The sequence below is a fragment of the Peromyscus maniculatus genome, chromosome 11, assembly GCF_049852395.1.
Source record: "Peromyscus maniculatus bairdii isolate BWxNUB_F1_BW_parent chromosome 11, HU_Pman_BW_mat_3.1, whole genome shotgun sequence".
Lineage (NCBI taxonomy): Eukaryota > Metazoa > Chordata > Mammalia > Rodentia > Cricetidae > Peromyscus > Peromyscus maniculatus.
In genome coordinates this window covers 42,582,631-42,596,008 of record NC_134862.1, presented here as the reverse complement: position 1 = coordinate 42,596,008, position 13,378 = coordinate 42,582,631, and the positions used below count along the sequence as shown (strand labels likewise).

At 43.9% G+C, this 13,378-nt stretch overlaps 1 protein-coding gene across 5 annotated transcripts in view; it reads left to right on the top strand.

Annotated features, from left to right (window-relative positions):
- Window positions 1-1,784: 1,784 nt before the first annotated feature.
- Mdm4 (MDM4 regulator of p53) overlaps window positions 1,785-13,378 on the top strand; it is a 41,895-nt gene continuing 30,301 nt past the window's right edge. For 2 of the 5 annotated variants that reach the window (XR_013043250.1, XM_006993235.4), the window contains exons 1-3: window positions 1,797-1,929; window positions 9,451-9,558; window positions 12,860-12,934. Coding sequence is in view for 4 of the 5 variants with exons in the window: in XM_006993235.4 (XP_006993297.1) it covers window positions 9,481-9,558; window positions 12,860-12,934 (153 nt within the window). In the remaining variant the exon portion in view is untranslated. Of the gene's footprint in view, window positions 1,930-9,450; window positions 9,559-12,856; window positions 12,935-13,378 lie in introns of all 5 variants that reach the window. The other 3 variants (XM_006993234.4, XM_015986718.3, XM_015986717.3) reach the window with 3 other exon arrangements.

The window sequence follows — 13,378 nt, the reverse complement described above, 5'->3', positions numbered from 1 at the left end:
TGCAACCTGTGGGTCAAGACCTCTGGGGGGAGGGGGAGGGACTCCAATGACCATTTCACAAGAGTCACATATCAGATATCTTGCATATTAGATATTTGTGATTCATAACAGCAGCATAATTACATTTATGGAGTAGCAATGAAATAATTTTATGGTTGGGAGTCACCACGATGTGAGGAACTGTATTAAAGGATCGCAGCATTACAAAGTTGAGAATCACTAGACTAGATTGTTCATTTTAAAGAATCAGAATTGCATAAGTCCAAGATTCCAGCAGACAGTAGGGAGGAGTCTAAGTTAGCCAGATACTATTTAAAAGATAGAAAACAAATTGCTGTTGGGAAATTGATTGATTTGAGAGTGGGTCTCATGGTTATCACCCTTGTGGACCTAGAACTTGCTACGTCAGTCATGGTGGGTAATACTTGTATTCCAGAGGACTGACTCTCCTTCTAGACCAGCTTGCACTATATAATGAATTACAGCCCAGCCTGAACTACAGAATGTGATCCTGTCTCCAACAGAAGAGAACCAAACCAAATCAACCAAACAGATAGGAGCTGCACAAAGAGAGGGGAAATACTTGAACAGGGTTTACCTACAAGTGCCCTTCCCCCTCCTTTGAGGAAACGTTGTTGACTTCAAGCTTATTGCCAGTGACTGTACAAAGAGAATCACTTCTCAGTGTCTTCGGAAAACTTTGAATCTCCCAGTGCGGGAAAAGTTCTAAGTAGGAAGGCACAATGGCTCACACCTTTATTCCCAGGTCAGCCTGGTCTACATAGCCAGTTCCAGAACAGCCAGAGCTACATAGTAAGACCCTGCTCAAGCAAAACAAAAAGAAATGGGATAATATTTACATTGGAAATAATGAATTTGTACTCTGGATTGCGGCAGAGGCTGGAGGATCTCTGTGAATTCGATGTCAATCTGGTCATATAGAGTTCCAGGACAGCCAGGGATACATAGAGACCACGTCTCAAAACAAAACAAAGCAAACAAAAACAAAAAACGGGGTGACATTTACATTGCAAGTCATGAGTTCGTACTGTCCTCCAAAATACCCAGCTTTTAACAGAAATTACAAGACAAAATATTTCAGCTTAGAAAATTCTCTCTCTCGGGATTGTACTGAAATAAATGAGGTGGTCTGGGGGAGGCGAAACCGTTTGGCCCCGACAGAAGTTGAAAGCAGTTTGCTTGAGACAGTTTGTCGACCCTTGAGGGTGGTGGGGAAGCATGCCCTGATTCTGTGACCCACGTTAAGCTCCGCCTCACCGTTCTTGGCCCCTCTCTTTTAGCATGTATCACTTATTTTGCAGTTATTCATGAATAAACCAGTTGTATGTTCCCCAGTGAGTAACACCCGGGATGCTGTTTCCCAGGCGGCCACCACCACCGCCTGGCTAGCTTCCTTCTGTTTTGATCGCCGGGGATATCGCTGTGCATATCGCAGGATCCCAGGAGTTCTCGCTAGTCTTTCAAAACCTCTTTATGCAGGGCATGGTGTGGTTTGCCTTAAATCCCAGCACTCGGGAGGCGGACGAAGTGGACCTCTGTGAGTGCGAGGCTACACAGTGAGTTCCAGAACAGCCAGGGTCGCACACAGAGTTCCTGACTCAAAGCTAAAATAAAGCACTTCACTCTCTCTAGCGGCCATGCTCCATGGCCGGAGGAGACTCTCTTCCCGGATGAAGCGTGTACTCGATGGTAGGTCCTTCAGCCTTCCTAGCTCTCGAGTCCTCCAGGGGCCCCCTCTATGGTTGATGACCGCCTCCCCGGAAGCTCTCGCGGACGCTGACTCGGAGAGGCCGGAAGTGGCGCCGCCGTTGCTCGCAGTTTCAAAATGCGGTGGAGGCCGTAGCAGCCCCTCCTGCTGCCCCCCCCCCCCCCGCTCGGAGGGGAAGCGACGCGTGGAGCGACCGTAAGGTGTGGCGGGGGGTCCGGCCCCCGGGGTGCGGGGCCGGGGGGCAGCGGACGGGAGGCGCCGAGGCCGTGTGGCTGGCCGAGAGGGCGGGGAGGCACCGGGCCCGGGAGGGCGGCCGGGGCCGGGGAGGGCGGCCGGGGCCGGGGAGGCACCCACGGGAGAGACTGGGGCGGGAGGGTGGCGCTCCGGCCCCGCGGAGGAGGAAAATGGAGCGCGGCGGAAGGGCTTGGACAGCCCCAGAGTAAAAGTGAGGTGACGGTGCTGGTGTTCCAGCGGGCACCTCCGACGTGCGCACAATTGAGGGACTTTGGAGGAAAGGGGTCGGAGAAAGGGAGGCCGCGAGAGTTGACATTGACGGGACTCAAGAGTTAAGTCATTTTTAGGCTTGCAGAGTGTCCCAGTGTTTGAAAGATGTTCGTTTGCGGTCCACATACGGACCTCGGGTATTTTTTTTTAAATTTATTATTCTCCACGGATATGAATTTTATTATTTTGTTTTTTGTTTATGAGACAAGATCTCACTGTGTAAACAGCCCCGACTAGTCTGGAACTTGTTGTGCAGACAGGCTTGCCTCGAACTCGCAAAGAGCCTCCTGGCTGGCCCTGCCGCCCAGCCTGCTCCTCCACCTCGCCTGGCCCACGAATATGAACCTTAATTAGCACACCTCCCAATGATTCTTGTACGTCCCCAAATTTCGAAACCATTCTCTTAAGCCACACCTGGATAAAAGGCCCGCCGTGGTCCTTTTTTAGAAAGGCCTGTGTGGGTTAGGAAGCTCCACCAAGCATGGGGTGTGTCTGTCAAAGATACTTTGTGGGAGCCTGTTTTCAGGTTCCTCGTGGCTTGACCGGGCAGGTCCGCATAGAGGATGATTAGGACCACGGGCCTGAGTGCAGGTGTCTGAGATGGTCTGCACTTGGCCGTGCGGGGGTGTCTTTTGCTCCATCCCTTGGCGTTTCTATAAATACCCTAGGGCAGAGACAGTCAGGGCTCGTTGGAAAAAGTTCCAGGCCCTCTCGAGGCTATCCTGCATTTTCTATCTGTTTATCTCCACACTCTTAAATCCTATCTAATGTTTTCCTGCTGCTCTCACTCAAGAAAACTCTGGGGAACAGTGGGGTTGGTGGGTAAACGCCCCGTAATACTTGAAACCTTTACTAATACTAGATGTCAGTTGCTGAATATCAGTTCAGGTTTAATCTACCCCTTCATCCATTCCTGCTAGGAAAAAGTATTTTAGCTTTAAAGTATTATATACAACACACTTTCACTGTACTGGTCAAGACCACAACAAACTCCTGTTTGAAAAAAGTGTGAATGTGTAAAGTTGACAGGCCAGCCAGCATCCCTAACCCCTCAAGTTTCCTAGTGTTATAACCCCCAGGGTCTTACAGCTTTCTTGACTTACTCTATACATATTCTCAGTTTTAAACTGTGGAGGGATCATTTTGCAGGTATGCACCTTAAATTTTTCAGATAACAATAAGATAGACTTTCGGGGGGTGGGGTGGGGAGGGAAGAACAAGGGAGTCCGTGACTGATATATAAAATTAAATTATAAAATAAAAAAGTCAATAGAAAATAAAAAAATAAAAAAAGATAGACTTTCTTTTAAAGTGTTTTGCATTGTAGTCCTTTAAAAAGGTTACAGAAGCCATTTCTTTAGCTGGGTCCTCTTTGGTGTACTTTTAGGTTATTTCCTGGCAAACTGTTGCAGTGTATTTTTTTTTCTGCACACTCATCTTAAATGTGTAGCAAACTTGATAAGATGTGCACCAACATCTGATTTATTTTTTTGGGACAGGGTCTCACTGTGTAGACCAGGTTATCCTCTGCCTCCCAAGTGCTGGGATTAAAGGAATGTGCCACTGTACTTGGGCATGTTCTCTTTTGAAAATGAGTGTTCATTCTTGTTTGTCCAGTTTAGTTGAACAAGGGGCAGGAGAGATGGCTCAGTGGTTAAGAGCCTTGGTGTTCTTGGAGAGGACCCAGGCTACTAAGGATTGCCTGTAATTACAGCTCCAGGGGAATCTAATGCCTCGGGCCTTTGTGGACATCTGCACTCAATGTACATACCCCCTACCCCCCACACAAGGACATGTCATTAAAAACAACTGAACATGTTACCTCAAGAATCTTATAGCTTAGAGAATCGATAATTACAAATATATATATATAATTTTTTTTTTTTAAGGAGTTTTACATTTTAGTGTTAAAATAACGGTTGTCTTTGCTGGGTGTGTGGTGCATACCTTTAGTCTCGGCAGAGGCAGGCAGGTCTCTGAAAACAAGGCTAGGTTGATCAACAAAATGAGCTCCAGCCAAGTCAAGGCTACATAGTGAGACTGTCTTTGAAAAAAAAAGAAAGAAATTACAGTTGTTTTCAAAGGCAGGCATTTCAAGATGAGGTATAGGAGTCCCTTGGACTAAATGTAGGGTAGAACCACTTACCATTGAGAACACTAGACTTTCTACTCCAGTTTCAAGCTAGTAGGGGCAAATGAAAAAAGAAGTGTAATTTTTTTTCTCGGGATCATCAGGGGTCAACATTGGTGAGGATTTAACTAAGGGCCTTGTGTTATTAAGCATATGTTCTCACAACTCAAATAAATGTCCTAATTCTGGTATCATTGCTTTCCTTTTTTTTTTTTTTTTTTTAAGATTTATTTATTATGTACACAGAAGAGGCCGCCAGATCTCATTACAGATGATTGTGAGCCGCCATGTGAGTGCTGGGAATTGAACTCAGGACCTCTGGAAGAGCAGTCAGTGCTCTTAACCTCTGAGCCAGCTCTCCAGCCCCGCTTTCCCTTTTTTGGAGTCAGCAAAGCCTTCTTCAAGGAAGCAACTTTTGACCTAATTTGAAGACTAGACTGACTAAGACACCCCCCCCCCCCAATTAATTATGTGCATTGGTGTTTTGGCTGCATGTTTTCCTGCATGAGGGTGCCAGATCCCCTGGAACTGGCGGTACAGACAGTTGTGAGCTGTCATGTGGGTGCTGGGAATCGAACCCAGGTCCTCTGGAAGAGAAATAAGTGCTCTTAACCACTGAGCCATCTCCAGCCTTTGAGCCATTTATTTATTCTATTAAGGGAGAGATAGTGTGGTTGTGAGTGTGTGTAGTGAGGAGAGTCTGAGGAGTCCATCAAGAGTTCTTTCCTTCACTGTTTTGTCAGGCAGTTTACCCACCGAGCAGTCTCTCCATCCAGAGTAAGTCCTTTTTAGAGCAGAGATGGAGAGAGGAGAAAGCACAGGTGTTAAGGCAGTGGCTTTCAGATCAGAGTTGAGGCTTCACTAGCTATAGTGGGAGAACTCAGGATTTGGGGCAGGCTGTCTTCCTGTCTGTGTCAGTTGCTTCTTTTGGAAATGAGGACAGTATTCTACTTCACGACACCCTGTAAGGATCAAATGAGTTGTGTCTAATGTGCCTTGAAGAGTGTCTGACCCAAAGGTGTTGGCTACTGTATAAACAGAAACAGGTTCTATAGCACAAAACTTAACTTTGTTATGCACTACCTTATTTCTATTTTTGGAAGGGTTTAGATCAGTTGTGGGTACAGTTTGCATTTTGAAAACTCAGTACTGAAAACACTGATAAGGAATGGTAATTTTATGAAAACTCAGTACCTGAATATATTATGGATATTAAATGGTGTAAACTGAGACTTGGAGACTACCACAGTGAAATGGGAGGTTGTAAAGTAAAAAAAAAACTGACATTCTCAATACCCAGTGAGGGGGATATTTGTGGAAACGAGAGTGCCTACTATAGGGCTGAAGTCTGTTCCTTCTAGGTTTGGTTTTGTTTCCCCCCACTATTTTAGCCTTGATTGGCAGTGAGTCTGGTTATATCACTGTTCTTAAATGAAAGGATAAGAAATTCTTTAAAAGTTATAGATAAGGATTTTTGAAATGACCACAGACAGGCCTTTCTACTAGAGTTAACAGTTGTTACTTTTCTTTTGTTAAGTTTTTATTTTTTTTTCATTGTGTGTATATGTCTGTCTGTCAATATGTGCATGGCATGAGTGTAGTGCTTTTGGAGGCCAGAAGAGGGTATCGGGTCCCTTGGAGTTGTAGTTATAGAAGGTTGTGAGCCTCTTTACATGGGTGCTGGGAAGTGAGCTTGGGTCTTCTGCAAGAGCAGGATGTTCATTGAGCCATTTCTCAAGCCCCTAGTTAAAAGTTTTTGTTTTGTTTTGAGATGGTGGCATACACCTTTAATCCTAGCACTTTGAAGGTAGAAGCAGGTGGATCTCTGAGTTCAAGGCTAGCCTGGTCTGCAGAGCTAGTTCTAGGACAGCCAGGGCTACATAGAAACCCTCTCTCAAAAATAGTGTTTAAAGACGTTAGGATACATGAAATATAATAAAATACTATATACCTCTGTAAAACAACAACCATGTTTTACATAATAAAATTGAGTAAGGCAAAGAGAGGAAAAAAGCCAAGTGAAGAACCCCATGTTTTGAGATGGGCCCTCATAGGGTAGCTCAGGCTGTCCTTCAGCTGTTGTTCCTAACTATGCCTGATTTTAACAGTAGCTTAGTACTGTCTATTATACAATTAAAAAATCCTGATTATTTATTTATTTTGTTTTTTGAAATAGGGTCTCTTATGTAGCCCTCCCTTGCTATTCTGAAACTCATGTAGACCAGGCTGGCCTTGAATTTACAGAAATCGACCTGCATCTGTCTTGTGCTGGAATTAAAGACACATGCCACCACACCCTGCCATTTCCTGATTTATTATTTAAAAACATACTTTGCACATTGTTTGCTTGAAATAGGACTCATATAAAATGGTTGTGTTTCATTAGGTTTATGTTGTAAAAGTTGCCATAATCCTCATGTTAGGTTTCAAACTGGACAGACAGCTGAGGTGCCTACATACTAAAGTGGATGATGGCTGCCAAGTTCTCCCTGCATCCCTTAGTCCCTACTGTTACAGGATACATTGGCTGGCATACCCGACTCCCTGCCCTAAACCTCTCCAGCCCAAGAGCTGGGCTGCCCTTCCCCACCTGTCCCTTCCTAGATAATCCAGCCATTTGAATTACTTGGTCTTTTTGTCTACTCTCTTGGCCTAGGCTGCCCCTCCTGGTCAGCAGCTGCTCTCTGCTCTCCCCTCCCCATCTCCTTACGTGCGTGGCTCAGGGTTGTGTTCACTCTGGAATCTCCTAGATGTCCCTGCCTCTGGCTCTGCTCTCCCTTTTATCTAAGGTAAACGTCCTTCTCCACCACACCTCCAAGCAGTGTGTGTCCTTTTTTTTTTTCCTGTCCTTCCTTCCTTTCTTTCCTCCTTTGTTTTTGTTTAGTTTTTTTTTTTTTTTTTTTTTTTCTTGGAGACAGGGTTTCTCTTTGTAGTTTTGGTGCCGTCCTGGCTCTCACTCTGTAGGCCAGGCTGGCCTCGAACTCACAGAGATCCACCTGGCTCTGCTTCCTGAGTACTAGGACTAAAGGTGTACACCACCACTGCCTGGCCCTTTTTTCTTAGCCTCATTCTAACCAGTGATGAGACTCTGACACATTTGGAGTAGGGGAAAGAGATCTGCCTCCTTCAAAGTTCCTGTCTTCACCCACATTTTAATCAGTCTTTTACTTAAATGCCTTTTTTTTAGTAGTTACTTTTTTTTATTGCTGTGAAGAGACGCCATGACCAAGGCAACTTAAAAAAGAAAGCATTTAATTGGTGGCTTGTTTACAGTTTCAGAAGGTGAGTTCATGATTATCATCGTGGGGAGCCAGGCAGCAGGCAGGCGAGCATGGCCCTGGAGCAGTATACTCTTGATGATCCACAAGCTTGAGGCAGGGAGTGAGACTGGGCCTGACAAAAGCCCACCCCAGTGGCACACCTCCTCCAAGAAGGCCATACTTCTTAATCCTTCCCCCAAACAGTTCCACCAGTTAGGGGCCAGACATTCAAATATGAGGCCCATTCGCCTTAAACCACCACAGTAGGGATTAATGACTATTAAGGGGATGGTGTTTATCCTTATTTTGAAGGTTTAAGGTGAACCAGTCTTGTGTCAGACTCACAGTGCTTCAAATGAACAGTGTGTACAAAGGCCTTGAAGCAAGAAGCAAGTGGTCTGAGAAACAAGGAGAACAGTGCAGGCAAGATAAGACTAGAGACAGGCTAAGAAGCTACACCACGTGTTAGTAGCAAGGTCCTGAGCAGAATTAGTGTTGCTGTAGCTCCCTGCCTCCTTTTTGTTAGAGTGGGAGGGATTAAACCAAAGTCCTATGTATGCTAGACAGGCATTCTCTTGTGATATATAGTTCCAAGAAATCACACTTGGGAAGTAGAAGTGGTTGTGCAGATAGAGTGCAGCTAGGGAGATAATTTCAAGTGATTGAGAGGTAAAAATCTTGAAGTCTCTGGAGGCAGAAGTAGGCAGATCTCTGAGTTCAAGGCCAGCCAGGGAATAGAAACCCTGTCTTGAAAAACTGATTAGGTAGAAGCCCCACCCCTCTCTCTCCCCAGACCCTGCCCCATCCCAGAAAGCTGGCCATTGGTGGCTCCTCCCCCCAGGTGCCTGGGACCATGCCTACCAGTTACTTAAGACTTGGCCCTCTCGTGTTCTGTCTCCTGCCTTCCTGAGAGCCACCCAGGAGTGCTCTGCTTTGCATTGCCCTGTTTCTCAAATCTGGATTTATTTGTTCAGTTTGATTTGGCTTATTTTCTGTGGCAGAGGAATCCAGCAACCAGGGACTCAAAACTTACCAAAAACCAAAAAGAAAAAGAAAAAAGCTCCTGTAAGTGATACTGAAAAAGTATTTTTAAAAACTTTTTGGTTTTTTTTTGGGAGGGTCTTTGTACCTCAGGCTGGTCTTGAACTCCCAAGTGCTGAGATTACCGGTGTGCGCTACCACGATTACCAGGTAAAAGTTGACGCTTTCCTGTGTGGTTTCTTGTCCAGGCATGTTGGAAGGCCAGGGTCTTGGTGATTTCCAGCTGTGTGTGTCCTTTCCCTCTTATCTTAAGCGCTCTGCTCTGGAGTAACTGGTACCACCTGACAGCCGGTGGGAAGCAGTGATTGTAAATTGGACTTTCAGCTAGAACAGTTGACTCATTAGCATCAGCATTGAAGGTGGAACATGTCCAAACCTGTCTCTAGTTCAGGATTCACCTGAGGGAGGCAAGGATGGCTTAGTCTCCAGCTTTTGTGCTGGATCTGAAATAGAGATTGAGAATCTGAATGTGAGTGAGTGTTTGCATTTGTTGCAGAGATACATGTGTATATGTCAGATTTTGTTGTTGTTTTTTAAACTGTTGCTAGAAGTTTTGTCTTCTTTTTTTATACTCTGTTTTGGAGATAGTCCCTATATATAGACCCTGGCTGTCCTTGGACTTGTTGTGTAGACCAGGCTGATCTTGAACTCAGCAAGATCCACCTGCCTCTGCCTCCTGGGTGCTGGTATTAAAGGTGGGTGCCACCATGCCCAGATTATTTATTAATAAATGCTAAATGCAGATTTTTCTACTCTACATTTATATATAATTTTTTCCCTTTTAGTTTGCTGACTGCAGAATCTTCACTGCCAAAATGACTTCACATCCCACCTCTGCCCAGTGCTCAACATCTGCCAGTGCTTGCAGAATCTCCTCAGAAAGAGTGAGTCAGGTAATCGCTGTTGGGCATCTCATTATCTCATTGCTCTTTAGAATGGTAAGAAGTTGAATTGGGGCCTGTAGCTGAATTCATCTATTAGAATTTGCTTAAAGCAGAAGTGGTGATGCTGTAAAACACCCCCCCACCCCCATAGGATTACACAGCCCTGGTTATTCTGGAACTCACTGTAGATCAGGCTGGCCTTGAACTCACAGGGATCCGCCTGCTTTTGCCTCCCAAGTACTGGGATTAAAGGCATGTGCCACCACTGCCCAGTGATCTTTGAGTTCTCAAGAACTCTGTCTTGAAAAAACAACAAAAAAAAAAGATTACCTATTTGAAAGTTACAAACAGCTTGAAATGGCCAGGGTTGGGGATCAGAGTTTTCATTCCCTATGCCCCTCTACTTATTTAATTCTTAAAGTTTGTTACACTAGGCATGTGTTTTAGAAGTGGGTAGTGGGAACTTGTGACCAGGTAATCTAAGTTCTTTTTTGTCTTGGCTGGTTGACCTTAGGTTTTTTTTTTGTTTGTTTGTGCAGTTTGCTTTTGAGGTCTGAGAAAGACAGACATAGACAGGTTGAACCTGTACAGCCCTAGCTGACCTGGACCATCCTTTGTAGACCAGCCTGCTTTGAACTCGCTTGATCCTCCAGCCTTTCTCCCAAGTGCTGAGATTCTAGGCATTTGCCACCAGGTCAGGCTAGTTTGTTTTATTTAAAAGACTGCCTTAAATTGTGAATATAGCAGATATATTCTTTTTTTTTTTTCTTTCTTTCTTTTCAAGACAGGGTTTCTCTGTGCAACAGCTCTGGCTCTCCTGGAACTCTTTGTAGACCAGGCTAGCCTCGAACTCACAGAGATCACCTGCCTTTGCCTCCCAAGTGCTGGGACCTTCCAGAGGTCCTGACTTCAATTTCCAGCAACCACATGGTGGCTCACAACCATCTGTAATGAGATTTAGTGCCCTCTTCGGGCGTACAGGCATGAAAATGGCAGAACACTGTATACATATAAAAAAAATATATTATTTTATTGGTCTTTTACCTGTATGTATGTCTGTGTGAGGGTGTTGGATCCTGGAGTTACAGATAGTTGTGAGCTGCCATGTTGGTGCCGGGAATTGAACCCTGGTTCTATAGAAGAGTGGTCAGTGCTCTTAACTGCTGAGCTGTCTCTCCAGCCAATAAATAAATCTTTAAAAAAAAAAAAATTGTGAAACTTTAGAATGAAAGAGGTCTTATCCTTGAGATGGCTATAAAAGGAAAAGATACAAACTTGATAATAAACAATCTTAAAAAAAATTGGGCTGAGGGGAGTGGTGCAGGTCTTTAACCCAGCAGGAGGCAGAGGCAGGTGGACCTCTGCGTTTGGGCCAGCCCGAGCTACATAATAACAGACCCTATTTTAAATGAAACAAAAATAACACAATAACAAAGTTGTATAACATGGGCGTGCTACAGGGGCCAGCTTGGAGGGGAGTAGTGGGTTATAGTCTGGGCCTAAGTGTTGGAGATGATGATATTAGATATCGTTCATTGGTATAGAAGAGAGAATAATGTAGCATGAAGCAAACTGGAGTTAGAAAAGCCCTACCTCATCTGTCTTGTTGATAGAGAGAGAGTGGGGAAGGGAGATGCATAACAATGAAGAAGTATTGAAGCTAACTCAAAAGTAGGTTTCCCAGTTCTATAACACAGTAGTGTGTTATTAACTTACTAATACTGCCAAAATCTCAGACTCTTTCCTCTAGAAAATGACATCTTTTTTTCCTAGTGCTTATTTTATCCAAACAAATTTTTATCTGAGACTCATCAGCCTGTTTTGTCTTTCATCTCAGAGATAGAGGTAATTGTTTTGTTTTTTGAGATAGGGTTTCTCTGTGTAGCCCTGGCTGTCCTGGAACTGGCTCTGTAGACCAGGCTGGCCTCAAACTCAAGAGATCCGCCTGCCTTCTACCTCCTGAGTGCTGGGATTAAAGGTGTGCACCACCCACCACCCACCTGAGATAGGATTAATTTAAGATGGTCCCATTCCTTAAAATTTTTTTTTTCCTATCCTTCCTATGCTAGGGATTGAATTTAATTCTCATGTATGCTAGCCAAGTGCTCTACCACTGAACTGTCTTCCCAGTCGTGTGTGTGTGTGTGTGTGTGTGTGTGTGTGTGTGTGTGTGTGTGTGTGTGTTAAAGAATAAAACTTTCCCTATATGGAAGGATCTTTATTACTCAAAAATGTAGATAGTTGGCTGTAGAACTTTCTTACCTGGAAGTGGCTTAATTACTCTTGTATTCAGGTTTATGCCCAGGATGTGTTCTGAGAAGTATTATCATTCCACAGTCATAGTTGCCTCTGTTCATGTCTGCCACCCACTGCAAGCTAGCTCATGGTTGAAACTACTACTTTTCCTTACTCGGCACTCTGTCTTCTGGCCAGTACAGGTTGTTTTATAGATACCTAGGAGTGGAATTGGTATTACTTCATAATCCTGTTTATTCAATTTTTTTTTATTTTTTTAAAGATTAATTTATTATTATGTATGCAGTATTCTGTCTGCATATATATCTGCAGGCCAGAAGAGGGTGCCAGATCTCATTATAGATGGTTGTGAGCCACCATGTGGTTCCTGGGATTGAACTCGGGACCTCTGGAAGAGCAGTCCGTGCTCTTAACCATTGAGCCATCTCTCCAGCCTCCTATTCATTTATTTTTAAATAAAAATTTTTTGTTTTAGTGTTTTGCCTGCATGTATGTCTGTGCTTCACAGGTGTGTCTGGTGCTAACCAATGCCAGAAGAGAGTGTCAGATAATCCTGGAACTGGAGTTACTGTTGTGAGGTGCTTGAGTGCTGGGCATTGAACTCAGGTCCCCTGTAAGAACAGCCAGTCCTCTTAACTGCTGAGCCATCTTTCCAAGACTGCCAACTTTTTTTTTCCCACAGCAGTTACACCCTTTTATTTCCATCAGAAATACACAAAGATTCTACTTTTCCTGTTTTCTTGCCAACAGCAATTTTCTTTTAAAATGTATCATTATTGTCATCCTTGTAGGTATGGATAGATTCCCTGTTGTAAGTGACTTATCAGAAAGGCAGCAAGTGTCTCCTGGAGTTTTTGTTTGTTTTTTTAGTCTTTAAAGGATGGTCTCCCCTTCCTTGATTTTCAGAAACCAATGTAATTGAAATATAAATAGCAGCTTTATGCTGGGTTTGTGTGGGAGGATCCAGAGATCAAGGTCATCCTCTACTACATACTAAGTTCCAGGCCTGTCAACTCTATCAACATTCTGTCTTAATGTTTGATATTTACAGCAGGTACGGCCAAAACTGCCACTTCTGAAGATTTTGCAGGCAGCGGGTGCTCAGGGTGAAGTATTCACCATGAAAGAGGTAAGTCACCAAAGACAGTCCCAATTTTAAGAACAGTTTTGTAGAGGCCATCATATGCGCAGTTCTCAAATCTAGGCTAAGAAAGGAAGTTGTACTACTGAACGAGAGCTTTTGCTGGTGTAAAGACTGCCACATTAATTTCCTATTTCCCTTAGAGTTCCTTTTGTAGTGTATATATTTGTGGTCAACCACAAATTCATTGACCTGGGAGTTATAATATAGCAAAGTGTGTGGGTTAAAAAAAGGTCACAGATTTGCTGCCAGGCAGGAATTTGATGCAGTAACTCTGTCATTGTACATTTGTCAGATACTGTCTGAGCACCAAATCATTTTGAACATTTAGGAATTTAAATAACTTGCTTAGTATCTGGAAGCTTTTGTTTTTCTTTTAAAACTATCAAAGTACATTGAATTCTTTAAGCAGCAATTAGTATTAAAATGTTA